This window comes from Oncorhynchus nerka, linkage group LG7 (assembly GCF_034236695.1).
Source record: "Oncorhynchus nerka isolate Pitt River linkage group LG7, Oner_Uvic_2.0, whole genome shotgun sequence".
In the NCBI taxonomy this organism is placed as follows: domain Eukaryota; kingdom Metazoa; phylum Chordata; class Actinopteri; order Salmoniformes; family Salmonidae; genus Oncorhynchus; species Oncorhynchus nerka.
In genome coordinates this window covers 69,861,432-69,878,537 of record NC_088402.1, presented here as the reverse complement: position 1 = coordinate 69,878,537, position 17,106 = coordinate 69,861,432, and the positions used below count along the sequence as shown (strand labels likewise).

Here is a 17,106-nt window from a genome sequence, read left to right as displayed (position 1 = left end):
TTCTATGCTATGCCAGTGTCATGCAGAGACCAGTCTAACACTTCTGACTATGGTTGAAGAGGAGAACATGAAATCTGAGACCGATTCACCAACCCTAAATGATATGAGACTGAATACAGACTAGTCTCCATCCCCAGACAGACAACAAATTGTGATTGGTGCTATGATCTCAGTAGGATCTTTGCAGGACTCTTGTTCTAAGCTATGAGGAAGGCCATTCAAAAGAGATATAACCTTAAAACATGAGCTAACATACAGCTAAATATCATTGAAGACAGCGATTTTATCTGTAATATTAACATCTCAGCTAATATTACATATAGCAATGAGTAGAATAATGTTGGTGACAAGGAGATGTAACAAAGGGATGTTTAATGATTTCTTTGGACAATGAAATGTACACGTCCGTATGATGTATTACAAATAAACAATAATTAACATACTGGTGCCCCTGCATCAGCTGCTTTCCCAGTTCTACTAATTGCCATATTTTACATTATGAGATAAAAATACAAAACTGACTGTGGATCACACAAGCACTTTGAGGGCAGCCTTGTTGTGGCACAGGTGTTAGCCATTTAGGAGGAGAGCCAGCTCTTCAAGGGGACAAGTTGCATTGAGATCCTGAAATTGCAGATCTTTATCAAAATTCCAAATCAATCCCTCACATAGCTTTGCGCAAAAACGTAATCGCAGCACTTTGCCTTCTGATCAGGTTCTTTGCTTCTGACAGAGTGGGTGGATTTTCTCCATACTTATCCAATCATTTCAGATCTAACAGGAGTGCCTAGGCTAGAGGGTTGATTTGGAATTCAGCGAATGAGTGGAACATGGCGAATCATGAGAAAAAGAAATGTAAAAGCTGAAAGCTCATATACACATGTATGCTGTAGCGTGATAGTGTGAATACACCTCTTTTTCAGTGATGCTGACATGTTTCTCTAGGAAGGCATTCAAACTCCACACCATCTCAGTACAATCCTATACAGCACCATCAATTCTTTCCAAATCCAGAAAAATACCAATATAACCTGTGGCACAGGTCAAAACAGTCTAGTGTGTTTTGGCTGACTGCATGGTCAATTCAAACCAGTCACAGAAAATGTCTCATACAAAATGTTTTTAAAAATGATCTCCACAATGTGCCTCTATCTGTACACAGGAATAAGAGGTCAAACTGCCAGCCAGACACCATAATAAGAGTACATTAATTCAGCTTGAGCATAGTCTGAAATATTTAGGTTCTTAGACCTTTTCAATGCACAGATAAGTGATACATAGCAAATGCATTTCTTAGTTTATAATGTATGCTATGTTGTCATTCTTTTGGATCATTATTAATTTGACAGTTGGTATTAAGGCTTTGACCAATGAAGTAGTGGTTATTAATGGTGTATGACGACCAAAGCGCTGCTTGGTTCGTTCGTCTGTTGGCTTGTTAAGTGACTGAGGGCTCACCTGGAGAAAACAGCTCATAGCCTAAGCATTAGACAGGAGGAAGAAGAATAGTTGAAGCTCCTCATGGGACATTGTAAGACAAGGTAGACTCATCACATATTGTTTGACTTTCACCTATCACTTCAGATCTGAGAACACTGAAAGTTTAGGGGCTAGGGGTTGTTGCTTTTTGCCTGGGCATCGGAATCATTTTTACATTGCTAGTTCAAACTTGCCATTTTACTTATTGCTTATACGAGTTCTCCCAACACCACTGTCAGAGCTCTGGCATATGCCGCTGAAAATAAACCAGTCTTGGTAATCAGGAAAAAAGGAGAGCTTATAGTTGATTCCACTTTATGATTCAAATGTACTGGAGGTTGAGTAGGAAACAGGGAATGTTGTAATTAAGTGGTGCACAATACCTCATGGTCCCCTGCAACAAATATGGGTAAAGTAACCAGGTAAACAAGTGGCATAACAGGTGCAGTTATCAAGTTATTTTTCAATGCATGTTACATTCCTACCTTAGCGCACATCAACTGGGCCTGGTAATCCCTCTTCTTCCCTCAACAGGGCATAGAAGATGTAAAACAGTCTGCACAGACACCGACAGACAGCATATTGCGTGTTTATGAGAGAGAGAATGATTGCATCATGTGCGAACATCATCACGACAGTACATGTACTTGGTCTATAGAAAAACTACCTTAGTACTGAACACTGGACCTTGTCTAACAAACAATCTGGTAAAGAACATTTACAAAACTATTATGGTAACCAGTTTGAGATAGATAGATAGATAGAATGCTACGGTCTTCCTTAGTACACGATAACACCATCTCCTATAGATTCCATACAGAGTAAAGCTTATCGTCCACAACCAATGGAGTGGCAGCCTAATACAAAGAGAAAATAGGAAGACTGTGTGGACAGTGAATGAGTACACCTGTGTGTATCCTGAGTGTGTGTGGTAAACGATAGAGGCTGCCTGGACTAGCCCAGCCCAGCTCGCAGACTCAGAAGAAGTGAGGGGATGGGAAGAGAGTAAACTTCTGGGATACCAAGATTCTTCAGCTGACAAGGAATAAGGATGTCCTTTTATCCAAGATGCACATTTAAGACAGTCTTGATGCATTTCAGGAGGAGATAATAATAATAATAATATTAATAGTAATAACAATAGTATTAAATGTCTGTTGAGGTTTCCATCTCCATGGCAGCCAGGAAGGAAGTGGTTTTGCATTGTTCTGTATTTTTTAGCATGCCTGTGCTCTCCTGGGTTCTACTCTGATTGTATGCTGTGCTGCCATTAGGGGACCAGGCTCTGTACCCCAGGTGTGTCTAGTGCATGTGTGAGGCTGTTCCTTCATGGGGAGCAGTGTGTATGTGTATGTGTGTGTATATGTGGGTGAGAGAGGCTGTTCCTTCATGGGGGAGCAGAGTGCCGGTGGCGGTCTGTTCTCAGAGGCGTGTCTGGGCCTCGGGGACGTAAATCTCAATGCTGTCTGAGCTTTCCGTGGCAGAGTTCTGTCGTACCGACGCCGCGCGTTTGGCCGCCATCAGGCGTTTTCTGGCCTCCTGCCGCTGCTTGTCCACCACAGAGTCCACGCTCCGGTCCTTCCCAGAGGTCAGCTTGGACGTCTTCTTTGGCACAGAGGGGGGAACAACCTTCCTCTCCACCTGAGGATGAGACAGAGATATTAGGATGAAGAGACAGAAAGAGATTAGGATGAAGAGACATTGGAATTTTGGACTCAAACCCATTAAGAATATGTAGGATGTGTTTGTGCATAAAGTGTGTCTTTTTAAAAATGAAATAGAAAGCTGTTTGGATGATAATAATAGTAATCAGTCATCAGGATCTATCAAGGTGATATGTGGTGTGAATCCAATACCTTCTTCTCTGGCAGCTGCCAGTTGTTGGCCTTGAGTTGCCAGAGCTCGTCAAACTTGACACTGATGTCCTCTACAGAGAGCTGCAGGAGGTCCCAGAACCCCGCCAGATCCTGGGCTGAGGGCCGAGGGTTGGCATTCACATTCTAACAGACAGGATGTGACAGGAAGGACAGTTCTAGTTGGCTTGTCTAGACACACTGACATTACAGAACATTATTCAGTCCTTTCCAGCCATGGCTCACTTTCAGAATACAGATTTAACATCAATATTAGCCATCCGTTAGAGATGGATGTGTGTGCCTCATTGCTTAGAAGAAGTATGCCTCCATTTGGTATATATGTATTTTGACACCAGGGGGAGCTCTAAACCAACTCAACCTGCTGAGACTGAAAAAGGTGCATTGAAATATGCCAGGCTAAGAGGGCATTGTAGGGTTAGTACTACTCACCAGGTTCTCATCACAGAGTCCTCTGAACTGCTGGAACTTCTGGGCTATGAGGAGCTGGGCACTGCCCACTGCACTGCGGATCGTTCCCATCACTACACACAGAAAACAACAGCCAGTTAGCCATCACAACAACATGCAGGTTCTCTAAATGGGCACAGAGCGCAATATTTTTTAATGTCAATATAAAAGGTCCTTAAAATTGTATGGTTATGTGGCATTTCTGACCTTTGTCCTTAATTACCATTATCATTACAGCATACAATTTACATTGCTGGTGACACACTTCATCCATAGAATAAATTACTAACCTTTATTCCCCCAAAAGTAATAAAAATGATTTTTTTATACACTTTTATTTCATTATTAACATTTGCATGAGTAAGATCACACAATACAGGTCTGCTGAGGAATAACCTGATGTGGGAGTCAATACGGCTCATTACACATTCAATAACTGCAATGCAGAGGTATATTATCTACCTGCCTGACACAGAGGTAGATTATCTACCTGCCTGCCTGAGCCAGATCGTGGAGGATCAAAGAATCTGTCTGCAGTAGTGCCATTAGACTGAAGGAGGTAATGAGCAGCGTTTGCCGTTAACTATTAGCATTAAATGAGCCTGTCCTACCTTCTCCAATCTCCACAACAGACAGGAGCTTATATGGACTGTATTAGGGCTTCAGGGATGAGGATATCATCTCAATACCAATTCCACATGTCATAGAACTGACAAGGTATTCACTGATAGGAGACTGTATCTCTGTCTAATGTATAGAGGTCTCCTGTTTAGAGTGAGTATGATAGACCGTCTCTTACTCCATGAAAAACCTCTATGCCTATCAGAATGAGTAGTCTACGGTCTTGTATACATTTAGCTGGTTAGTGTGAGTATGGTGTACTGTGTCTTACCCTCCTCTGAGATGTCCTTGTCTTTAGTCTCCTGCTCCATCTGTTGACACCAGCCCTCCATACGTGCAGTCTCAGCCTGTAGTAGTTTGAGGAACCAGTTGCCATCCCGGAGGCAAGTGGGCGTGCCGGGCTGGGCTGCATCTCCCTGGACACTGCCATTGCCACTCTCCAAGCTGGGGTCTGGAGGGGGCAGGGAGGAGGGGTCCAGGGCCGGGTCCATTCTCTCTGGGAGGGAGGCAGACACTCTCGCCGGGACTGGGGCATGTTTGGGAGGATGCCATGCCATCGCGCTGTCCTCACCGTTGGAGGCAGTGAGGGCGGGATCTACCGGCTGGCTGTTGCAGTTGGCTCTACTGTTGTTTTCTGAGGGATGGGTGTCTTGTTGAGAGTCCTGAGGCTCGGTCTCTGTGTTCTGTCTGGAGGCCATGCTGCTGGCCCGGCTGAGTCTGGACGGACACACACACACAAATGAGTATTGGTGCAGTTCGGAGATCATTTACTGTGGATGTAATAAGGTTGACCTTGGGGCCTGACGACCACAAATCACTGCCCCAATCTCTGACTACTGTGGTCCAGAGATTACTAGAACACACTTTGTGTTAATACATAGACCAAGGACAGTTTGTATTCAGCCATTAGTGCTAGGTCAGCCTTCCTCTCCCAACGACAGGCATACAGAAAGCCATCATTATGAAGTGGAGTTTGACTGATAGATCAAGGACATGAGTGCTGAGAGCACATTGCCTTTCTCTTTGCCTCTGCAGTAAAAGCAGAGACGGCATGATGAGAGGGTGACTGAGTAAGCATGCAGGAAAGCGAGAAAGATTAATCGAGAGAGTGAGGGGGAGAGAGAGGACAAGATTACAGTGTTCAGTGATAGGGAGAACAGACGGAGTGGGCATACTGTCCAACCAATGTGATTAGGGAGAATTACTATGTACTAGGCTGTTTAAATGGCCAGTTCTTCACAGCACTCTGCCTCCTCCACTGTAGCCAAAACAACAAAGGCCACCAATCAGACAGACCGAGAGAGAAAGACAGAGAGACGCTACACTAATACTGTACTGCTGCCAGCGCGAGCTCAGAGTGACTGCTGAGTGACCTTGGTAACTGCCTGGACCAAACAGGCTGAAGCCATGCCAGGGCAGGAGGGGAGGGACTAAGGGAGGAAATGGGGATTAGAGGGTGTGGATGGATGGATGAGTAACGGTTGAACACAGCAGGAGATGCACAAACACATGTGAAGCAGTTCAATTTAGAGATTGTGAAGGAAACATCAAGGTCTCCAATGTGAAAATGATAAGGATGTGCATCTTTCCCTTTCAAGACGATTCGATATGCATCTAGATACGTGGGCTCCGATATTTTTTTTTTTACCTTTATTTAACCAGGCAAGTCAGTTAAGAACACATTCTTATTTTCAATGACGGCCTGGGAACAGTGGGTTAACTGCCTGAACGACAGATTTGTACCTTGTCAGCTCGGGGGTTTGAACTCACAACCTTCCGGTTACTAGTCCAACGCTCTAACCACTAGGCTATGCTGCCGCCCCAGCATGATACAGGAACGGTACGTTTTAGTTTGAAACGATTCGGTTTGATTAGATAACGAATCGATGTGTTTCGGTTGGATGCAATACGATCTGTTATATAAACGCATTCATTTTCCATCCAAAATTCAAAGGTGCTGCTGATGGAGCTCATGAGCTGGATCTGTCTGAGTGTTAGGGCTGTGACGATACCAGTATCGCAATATTCTTTCCATGGCAAAAATGAAAACACGAAGCGGCCCTAGTCAGTCCTTTAAGAACCTGCTGTATGTAAAATATTGTGTGCTGTAGCTTGGAAACAATGATGTTAAATCCTCTTCGTGTTTTGTTTCCTTGCCACAACAGTAACGAGTATCGCGATACTGGTAACATCCCGGCCCTAGTGTGTGTGTGTGTGTATAAAATGATGTATGTACTATGTAGGCACCTGATCTGAGCCATAATGGAGACTAAGCATCTACCACCCCACTACTATCAGATTTGGGGGGGGGGTGCAATTTTGCCCATGTTTTCTCTCTCCCCACATTGGTTCTGATATCACCAGCACCCCCTAATTAACTTGTAATTTCTGCAGATTATGTGTTTGGGTTAGTAATAGTGCTGAGCGATTAGTGCCTTTGGGTCCCTGAGTGGCGCAGCGGTCTAAGGCACTGCATCTCAGTGCTAGAAGCGCCACTACAGACACCCTGGTTTGAATTCAGGCTGTATCACAACCGGACGTGACTGGGAGTCCCATAGGGCAGTGCACAATTGGCCCAGTGTCGTCCGGGTTTGGCCGGTGTAGGCCGTCATTATAAATAAGAATTTGTTCTTAACTGACTTGCCTGGTTAAATAAAAAGTTACACTTATTTTTTTTTTTAAACATTGAGGTTGGTTTGGTTTTAGTTCAATTATTTAAAATAAAAGTGGCAATCATTTGGGTTGAATGCTGTAACACAGAATAAAACAATTAATAAAAGTCCCATGATGCTACTGACTGTCCATTACTGCTTATCACTTATTAACCATAATTTATTCACATCACTTTTATAAAATATTTCAATTGTTGTGTATATTACATTTGTTTATTTGATGACTATCATTTCATTCCAAGTCATCATCTCATCTCTACAGATCTGCTGCCTATTCGGTCTGACAAAATAACTATTTTGTAGTTCTTCAAAGTAAATAAGGCATACTTTTATGGACTGCTGAATACCAACTATCAATCACAACAGCTGCTCTCTCTATATCCCCTCATGTTCATTCTTGTCTCTTCCACAGCAGGCACAAAAGAAAGACCGGATAAGTAGATGCGCAATGGATTATCGTCATTGGAGTTCAAAAAATAAAATGTAACCTGATCCAAATAAAATCTATCGTAAGCGCCGCTCAGCAGGTATGATGATAGTTAACTAGCTCACTAACAAGCTTGTGTCTGCAGAGTGGCACCAGAATTCAAATAAAAACACGTCTTGCCTTTTTCTAATTAATAAATCCGATGTGAAACTTGATAACTACAGTATCCTTAGCATTAAAAAAGTTAATAAATTATTCTATAATTAAAAATCTCCCCAACTTCTGAATCACGCTTGTAAAGTCAGTAGACTATGCTTCGGAAGGGGGAGGGGCAGGTAACACACACACAAAGAATTTCAGCTGGCTGGCAGACACTGGAATGCATTTCTGAGTGAGAGAGAGCTTTGCCCAGTTCCCTTGCTTTAAAAATAACTGTTCTGTTCCGGAACAGTATAGATGACTTTCGTTCCTGGTTCTGTTTCTGGAAAAATGTAATTATGTTCTCAGTTCTGTTCCCTGAGTCGGTTCCAACCCCAGGTCTCCAGTAGCTTATTTTTATTCCGGTAAAACAGTGCCTAGATAACAATAACCTAGCAAATTACACAGGTTGTCACTACTAATAAAGCCTAATACTGTATTATACAAGGCATTTTAGCATTTGAACAATGAAGGTGCCACGTAGATGTGCAATATCAGGAAAAGGCAGCCTACTTCGCGTCGGTCAGCGGGTGAAACTGGGCACAGTGCAGTTTGACTAGCCTACTGATATTGCCTGGGGTTGTTCAGCATGCAAAATGACTTGTAGATCAATGACTGTCAATGCAGTTACATGCAGTTCGACACTAACAGAGGACGCATCAGTTGTCACCAGAAATGTGAGGTATTTTCAGAAGGTAGAAAGAACGTAACATGAGCAAAAAATTTAGGGAACCAACGATTCGTAATGTTTGAAATCGGGTTTTCTGACCGACGCATGCCTAGCATGCTACATTTGCATTGGTTTGGTGTCTGTGGACCGCTGCACTTGCATCTTAAACATTTGAATCGGGACCGATGCGTATAGGTGAATCATTACATCCCTATAAAATGAGAAATGACTATTACGCAAGTGACTGAACAGCTGATTGAGTGATCAGCTGATTGAGATTATCTTGTGTTGATAAGGATTTGACTTACGGCCTGCCGTTCTCCACCTGCACTCCAATAGACTGGAACTTGGTCGAGGGGGGCGGTTGAACCTCTCTCTGGATTGGCTGAACGCAGTCCACCTAGGAGTCAACCATTACAACGAATTAGTCAGTCAATCTAAGCATCCTCCCAACAGATTACAGTGCATCACAGACATTAAAGCTGAACTAACAGTCAATTTAGAAAATTGATTCCTGGGCTCACCTGGATGCCGATAGACGAGAGCTTCCTCTTTGTGGGAACAGGCTCTGGAAGGGTTAGGGACTGATCTGGAGTGAGGCTGGGGCCTGGGTTTAGAGTGTCATTCTGGGGCTCAACCTGGGTGCCGGTACTTGTGGTGGTGCTGAAGAAGGGAAGTGGGAAGGAGTCTCTTGGGGCAGGGATGGGGGCTGGGGCCCGGGGTTGAGAGCCCTTGGCCAGGCTGCCTGTACGCAGGCTGCAGAGGCTATCAGAGGAGTTGCTGCGTCCTGATTGGCTGTTGGCCTCACTGCGGTGGTCCTGTTGGTCCAGGTATGTGTCCTGGGCTGACTCTGTGCTGCTCTGCACCGTCACAGAGATGTGGGGCTTGGAGGTGGTGCGCGGTGGGACCGGTGGTGGGCCCTTCTTACAGGAGCTGCTTACACACCTAGGGAGTGCTGGGAAAGAGGAAGGAAGTGCCATTAGTTGAAACCTGAACCAGGACAAAGCAGGAAGTTAATTAAAGTAGTGCCAACTGAACCACCACAACAGCTAAACTGAGTTGTAAAAGAACAGGGCAGATCAAAGACAGCCTGCTCTAAAGCAACTTCAAAAATACAATAAAAACATACTCAATTTTCCGAAACATATTTTCCCATGCCTAAACACACACACACACACACACACACCTCCATGTTTCCTGTAAACCTGCTGTTTCAGTTCCATTGACGTCAGTCAATCTGTCCCTATGAGAGTCCCTTACCTGCCTAGTAGCGCCTACTGCCTACCCTCCCAATCGTCTTTCTCAAGGGACTATAAAGTGGGGAAAGTCAGACACATTCTGTGTCCAATGGAAATGCGCTATTCTTCACTATGGAAGTAGCAGCAGGATAGTTCAGGGAACCATTGATCATTGACTCCTGATAGATTGATTGTGTTGTTGAATGAATAGCATACATTTTTCTGCATTAGAAACCCTTGGTTTCAAAACTGTACAAAAAAAAACAGTCCAAACTACAAAAAAAATGAAAAACGCTTTCAGTGTAAACTTAAATGACTAAAACCAGATAAAGCATGTATAAAATATATTATACTATAAAAAAATTACAATAAAGTCTTTGAGAACTAACAATCACCAAAACAAAAGCTAGACAGTCAGGGGAATATAAAATTCCCAAGACAATGAATTTACCAGTATTGATTTTGATATTCAGTTTCAGCAAAAGAACACAGCATTAGGCATGGCAAAATGCATAGAACTTCAGGAAATTATCTTTATCACAATTCTCTCAGCTCCATGGCAGAATGTAGAATTTCTGGAAATTTGCTCTAGAACTGCAACATTTTCTATCAGCTCATGGCAAAATGTGTAGAATTGCACAGATTTAACTTTAAAACTGCAAAAAATGTATCTTGGCTCAATGGAGAAATTCAGAAAATTGCAGGAAAGTTGTGGGGGGGGGCCTCTAAAACTCTCAAATTCAACTGTGCCGACCGTGCCCATTGCCACGCTCCCTGCCAAACACACCACCCAAGCACCTTTTTGATCCAGAAAACCCCTGAATAAGCCTCCTCATTTCCCCTGGAGATACCAATAACACACTGACAAACAATCATGACACTCCCCGGGCTGATCTTACTGCAAACATTTCCAAGAGGAGTCAAAGAGGGAATTACCAGCAAGAGAAATAATAGGTCTGACACAAAAGCAGGGGATTTCACTCTAGCCTAGTGCTTGAGGGTAGACCTGGCCCCTGTTCTTGTCATCAGTGACTGATTGGAGGGTTACTGAGTGAAACAGAGAGGTAATTACCATAATACAACTCAAAAGGGAACCCAGAAACTGGGTCAGGCAGGGCATATGCTGCTGCTAGATATAAAAATGCAAACTAAAGGAGAGGCTGGCCCTTTTGTAAAAAATAAGTTGCCATTTAAACTAGGGCTGGGAACTGCCAGGGACCCGATAGTTATGTGCCGACACAATACGTATTGCGATTCAATGGTCCAAACATATTGCTCACCATGTGTCCACTGAAGAGGGACAAGAGAGCCATGAGAACGAGTTGATCGGTCATGGAAATTAAAGTGCTGAAAACAAATTGGCTCCCCATTTAAAAGAAGACGGAGAACAAGCTGTGAAAGAAAAATACTGCCGTTTTGGTCAGGTTCCAAAAACTAGCGCAAAAATAATATGCCGACATTGTTAAAACGATCGTCAAAAATAATATCCTGATATGTAACCGTATCGATTTCCCCCCATCACTAATTTAAACAGTTGGCCGTGTGGCTTGGTGGGATCAACAGATCCTGGAAAAGAGAGGACTGACAGGGCTGCCTGGGAAATGGGAGAGGAAAGGAAAATTACACTGGTCTGGTCCAGTTACAACATTCAAAGTCACATTGGCGTCAAGTATACTCCCACACATGACTAAACACACAGTCACAGGCTGAATGGAAAAAAAGTTTGTAGCACCATTACCGGAAACTGTAGGGAATAACCTACATACTTTACTACAAGGATAGGGTTATTACATGGGTTTGTCTAGGTCCATTTCACAGTTGATTCACCGGTATGAAAAGGGCAATGCCTGGCCTATATAGGTTAATGTTAGTGTGACCAAACATCCTTCAAGATCCTTTGTTTATAGCAACAGGGAAGTGTAGACATGAGATCTGTCATCAACAAATGACAGGCTGCTCCATTTCATTTAACACTCAAATGTCACCAACGCACACAAACATGCCTGTGGAATCCAGTGGCCACAGAGAGAAGAGCGGTCTCACACGTTGCTCTAACAGCAGCAACCGCCTCAGCCCTGGGCCTGGCGCCAGCCGAGGACAAAAGGACACCGTTATTCCCCGAGAACGGGACCCATTCCTCAAATGCCCATCATAGACACACACGAGTCCGACGAGTTAATTAATGTGGCGTGTTCGGTGTTGTCACGTTCTTCTTAGTACTACAAGCCTCTTGATCCCCATGTCTACGTGGCTGGTACACATTCGCTAGTGTACCACACAAACATGTGTACACAGTCCAGACAGCCTACTCCCTCACCAAACAACTGACAGAGAAAAGGCCATCATCTGGCCATAATCCATCAGTAACATCAATGACAGAGGAAGTGCTGTTTTTAAGCACTAACGCTGTAGAACTACCTATTATTCATACTATTGGCAGAAAGGCTCTGTCCAGTCCTGCTGTGATTTGTATTACTGAACTATGCTTGCTCTGCCCTTCACCATGGGCTGTCTGCCCAGAGGTGATTATGGGGTAGATTAACTAAGCTGTCTGGAACCTCTTCTCCTGTGGGGCAGTGCCAACCCTACTACCCACCCACTGGTCTCATAGACAGCATCAGCTATCCAGGGCTGGCATCTGAAGGGACAAACATCAGAAAACACTGAGCACTTGGATATCTGATAACATGAGTATTGCTAGTGAATTAGTCTGTGAATCACACCTCTACTTTGCATTCAATGCAAAACCAGTCTGGCCTAGGATATGTTAATGCACATGAGGCATGAGTGGATTACAGAACTGGACTTTAATCAGAAACAAAGTAGTTTTACAGTCTATTGTTGATTATAACTGACGGGGAGCAGTCCATGATGCAATGAAGAATGGTGCCGAAGGAGATGGCTGCCATTTTACAATCCCCATAACCAACTGTGATATTGTGCATGTTTTTTTGCGTTATTTGTAAGTTATTTTGTATATAATGTTTCTGCCAGCATGTTTCATGACTGAAAATAGCTTCTAGATATCAGGACAGCGATTACTCACCCCATACTGGAGGAATACTTTATCTTCAACGAGTCAGGCGGGAAGGAATTACTTCAGACGGCCAACAAGGCCCTCATCCCCACCGTTCTTAGGAGAAAGAGACGGTGGTATCGTTGACGAAGATCCGGGTGCCTTGTATCCGTCGCCGAGTGGGTAATCTACCTTTACCATCAGTCCTATTGGCCAACGTGCCAATCAATCGCTAATAAAAAAAATAATTTAAAAAAACACAAATTACGATCACCTATATCCTACCAGCGGGACATTAAAAACTGTAATATCTTATTTTTCACCGAATCGTGGCTGAACGATGACATGAATAACATACAGCTGGCGGGTTCTAAGCTTTTTCGGGTGGATAGAACAGCAGCCTCTGGTAAGACAAGGGGTGACGGTCTATGTATATTGATAAACAACAGCTGGTGCACAAGATCTAAGGAAGTATTGCCGTTTTGCTTGCCTGAGGTAGAGTATCTCATGATAAGCTGTAAATCACACTATTTACCAAGAGAGTTTTCATCTGTATTTTTCATAGCTGTCTCCATACCACCACAAACGGATGCTGGCACTAAGACCGCAGTCAATCAGCTGTATAAGGCCATAAGAAACTCAAATCCGTTTTACCTCAAATCTACCAGCATGTTAGACGTGCAACCAGAGGTGAAAAAAACTCTAGACAACCTTTACTCCACACAGAGACATGTACAAAGCTCTCACTCGCCCTCCAATTGGTAAATCTGACCATAATTCTATCCTCCTGAATCCTACTTACAGACAAAAACTAAAGCAGAAAGCACCAGTAACTCTGTACTGGTACCCCCTGTATATAGCCTCGCTATTGTTATTTTACTGCTGCTGTTTTCTTTTTTTACTGATCATCGTTTTTCTTCTTAAAGTAGTTGGTTAAGGGCTTGTAAGTACGCATTACACTGTAAGGTCTACTACCCCTGTTGTATTCAGCGCATGTGACAAATAAAATCTGATTTGACTGATGAAAAAGGTGTTAGGAGAATAGACTAGCTAGGCAAATGGTTCTCTCCCTGTGGGGCTCATGGGGTGTCTCCTGCTCTGAAAGCAGTTAACATCCATTATAGCAGTAACAGCACTGTCAACATGTTGATGATCATCACGTTAACCTACATTGGATCACTCGTTAAAAGCAATGCAGTGAATTCTCCAAGACACACTCTAGCTCTATAATCATGTGTGTGAGAAGTATCTGATTACCAGTAATGGTCCAGCAGCCAGTTATATTATGGCCAGATAAATGACACTGAATAATGTGACCCAGTGTAATTTCATCCTCTCTGTCTTCGTGGTTTGTAACAGAGAGGCGAAACAGGTTTTACGTCACCCAAAATCTATCCACAAAAACAAGCCCATTTTTTGTATGAGATCAAGGTTTGAATTTGGTCAACAAAAATTGTAAACTGAACAAAAATCTAAAATGCAACACGTAAAGTGTTTCATGCGCTAAAATAAAATATCCCAGAAATTCAATTTTCTAGGCATATTTGTTCATATCCCTTTGCCAAGATAATCCATCCACATGACAGGTGTGGCATATCAAGGATCTAATTAAACAGCATGATCATTACACAGGTGCACCAACCCCTCTTTTACACTACTGCTACTCTCTGTTCATCATATATGCAGTCACTTTAACCATATCTACATGTACATACTACCTCAATCAGCCTGACAAACAGGTGTCTGTATGTAGCCTCGCTACTGTATATAGCCTGACATTTTACTGTTTTATTTCTTTACTTACCCATTGTTCACCTAACACCTTTTTTGCACTATTGGTTAGAGCCTGTAAGTAAGCATTTCACTGTTGTATTCAGTGCACGTGACAAATAAACTTGGATTGGATTTGGAATAAAAGGCCACCCTAAAATGTGCAGTTGTCACAAAACACAATGCCAGAGATATCAAGTTGAGGGAGCGTGCAATTGGCATGCTGACTGCAGGTGTGTCCACCAGAGCTGCTGCTGGAGAATTTAATGTTAATTTCTCTACCACAAGCCACCTCCAACCAACATCGTTTTAGAGAATTTAGCAATACCTGCAACTGGCCTCAACTGCAGACCACATGTAACCACATCAGCCCAGAAGCTCCAAATCCGGCTTCTTCGTCTGAGAACAGCCACCCGGACAGCTGATGAAATTGAGGAGTATTTGCGTCTTCAATAAGGCTCATTTGTGGGAGAAAACATTCTGATTGGCTGGGCACCTGCCCAGTCATGAGAAATCCATAGATTGGGGACTAATGAATTGACTGATTTCCTTATATGAACAGTAACTCCGTGAAATTGTTGAATGTTGGGTTTATATTTCTGTTCAGTATAATTGCTCATTTGCTACGTGAGGATTATTTGATTGAATAGAAGTTTCGTAATGGTTAGGTTGTTACGAATGCTCCCTCAACTTTCAACAATTATCATAGTAACACAGATAGTGTAGTGGCACATAGTGGCACAGATACAAAGATGAGTCCTTTATCCATCCCTCTCGATGGCCTGTTGTACACACGAGTATCTGCTCTCACATTGGCTAGAATGGTCCCACCTGATCTCGCCTCCTCCCACCTGCTTTACATCTGAGGACATGTAAATCCATTGTTAGACCAGTCACTATCTTGTCAATATAATACACACTCTTTTCGTAACCATAGACTTAAAAAAATATATATAAGTTCACTGTTCTCTACTATCTTGGAACATCATTCTCTGAGATTGCAGTGGGATTTAACATGGTTTAATTACTGTTGGTCTTGAAACATGCATATTCTTTCTCTGAACCTGTATACCGTTGCACCCCACTGAATGGGACCTTGGTCTGACGACTCCAGAGCTGCTTCCTGCATCTCTTCCTGTCTGCACTAAAAGCATTCGCATGCTTCCCAGCCTAAACATTTCGGAAGAGTTTGTGCATATTAGACAACATTGTGCTGTTTTTTTCTTATTTTTGGCCTATGGTAAGGGGTTTTTCGGCCACACAAAAATGTTTCTCCGGGCAAGCCGAAGTCTACGCCCCTCGGTCGGTGATTGGTAAAGAGTAGGGATTCTTCAATAAAGTATTGTCATTCAACGAGAGACGACTCGTTTTTCATGCACATTTTTTCCACTTAGAAATAATTGATCAAATATCTTAGTTAATGTAAAACTAAGATCCTCTGGACCAGAAAAAGGAGGGCCGAACAGACCCCCATTAACATCGACGGGGCTGTAGTAGAGCAGGTTGAGTGCTTCAAGTTTCTTGGTGTCCACATCACCAACAAACTATCATGGTCCAAACACACCAAGACAGTCGTGAAGAGGGCATGACAATACCTTTTCCCCCGCAGGAGACTGAAGATCGGGCATGGGTCCCCAGATCATCAAAAGATGGTTCTACAGCATCGAGAGCATCCTGACCGGTTACATCACCGCCTGGTAAGGCAACTGCTCGGCATCCGACCGTAAGGCGCTAGAGAGGGTAGTATGCACTGCCCAGTACATCACTGGGGCCAAGCTTAATGCCACCCGGGACCTCCATACCAGGCGGTGTCAGAGGAAGGCCAAATAAATTGTCGAAGACTCCTGTCACCCAAGTCATAGACTGTTCTCTCTGCTTCCCCCCCGAAAGCGGTACCGGAGCGCCAAGTCTAGGTCCAAAAGGATTCTAAAAACAGCTTCTACCACCAAGCCATAAGACTGCTAAACAATTAATAAAACGGCACCCAGGCTATTTACATTGTCACCCACCCTTTGTTTTTACAACACTGCTACTCACTTTACCCCTACCTACATGTACAAATTACCTCGACTAACCTGTACCCCCGCACATTGACTCGGTACCAGTACCCCTTTTATATAACTTCGTAATTGTTATTTTATTGTGTTACTTTCCATTGCGTTTGTTTAGTTAGCAAATATTTTCATAACTCTATTTCTGGAACTGCATTGTTGGTTAACTTCTTTGGGACTGGGGGAGGGGGCAGTATTGAGTAGCTTGGATAAAAAGGTGCCTAGAGTAAACTGCCTGCTACTCTGGCCTAAAAGCTAGAATATGCATATAATTAGTAGATTTTGATAGAAATATGGAGGTTTGTAGTTTAAGTCGTTGCCTATCGAATATAGTGTCTATGGGGCCATATTGCACTTCCTAAGGCTTCCACTAGATGTCAAAAGTCTTTAGAACTTTGTTTGACGCTTCTACTGTGAAGGAGGGGGAAATGAGAGCTGATTGAGTCAGGTCTCTGGCAGAGTGCCATGAGCTCAGTCTCGCACGTTCACGTGAGAGTTAGCTGCTTTCCATTGCATTTCTACAGACAAAGGAATTCTCCGGTTGAAACATTATTGAAGATTTATGATAAAAACATCCTAAAGATTGATTCTATACTTCGTTTGACATGTTTCTACGAACTGTAATATGACTTTTCTTCTG

The 17,106-nt window shown here is 43.2% G+C and overlaps 1 protein-coding gene across 1 annotated transcript in view; it reads right to left on the bottom strand.

Annotated features, from left to right (window-relative positions):
• Positions 1-355: 355 nt before the first annotated feature.
• Positions 356-17,106, bottom strand: part of LOC115132621 (disks large-associated protein 4-like) — a 31,810-nt gene continuing 15,059 nt past the window's right edge. The window contains exons 6-11 of the mRNA XM_065020775.1: positions 8,916-9,346; positions 8,700-8,791; positions 4,696-5,141; positions 3,786-3,877; positions 3,336-3,479; positions 356-3,120 (exon numbers count right to left, since the gene is read on the bottom strand). Coding sequence (XP_064876847.1) covers positions 2,902-3,120; positions 3,336-3,479; positions 3,786-3,877; positions 4,696-5,141; positions 8,700-8,791; positions 8,916-9,346 — 1,424 coding nt within the window. The 3' untranslated portion in view covers positions 356-2,901. The remainder of the gene's footprint in view (positions 3,121-3,335; positions 3,480-3,785; positions 3,878-4,695; positions 5,142-8,699; positions 8,792-8,915; positions 9,347-17,106) is intronic.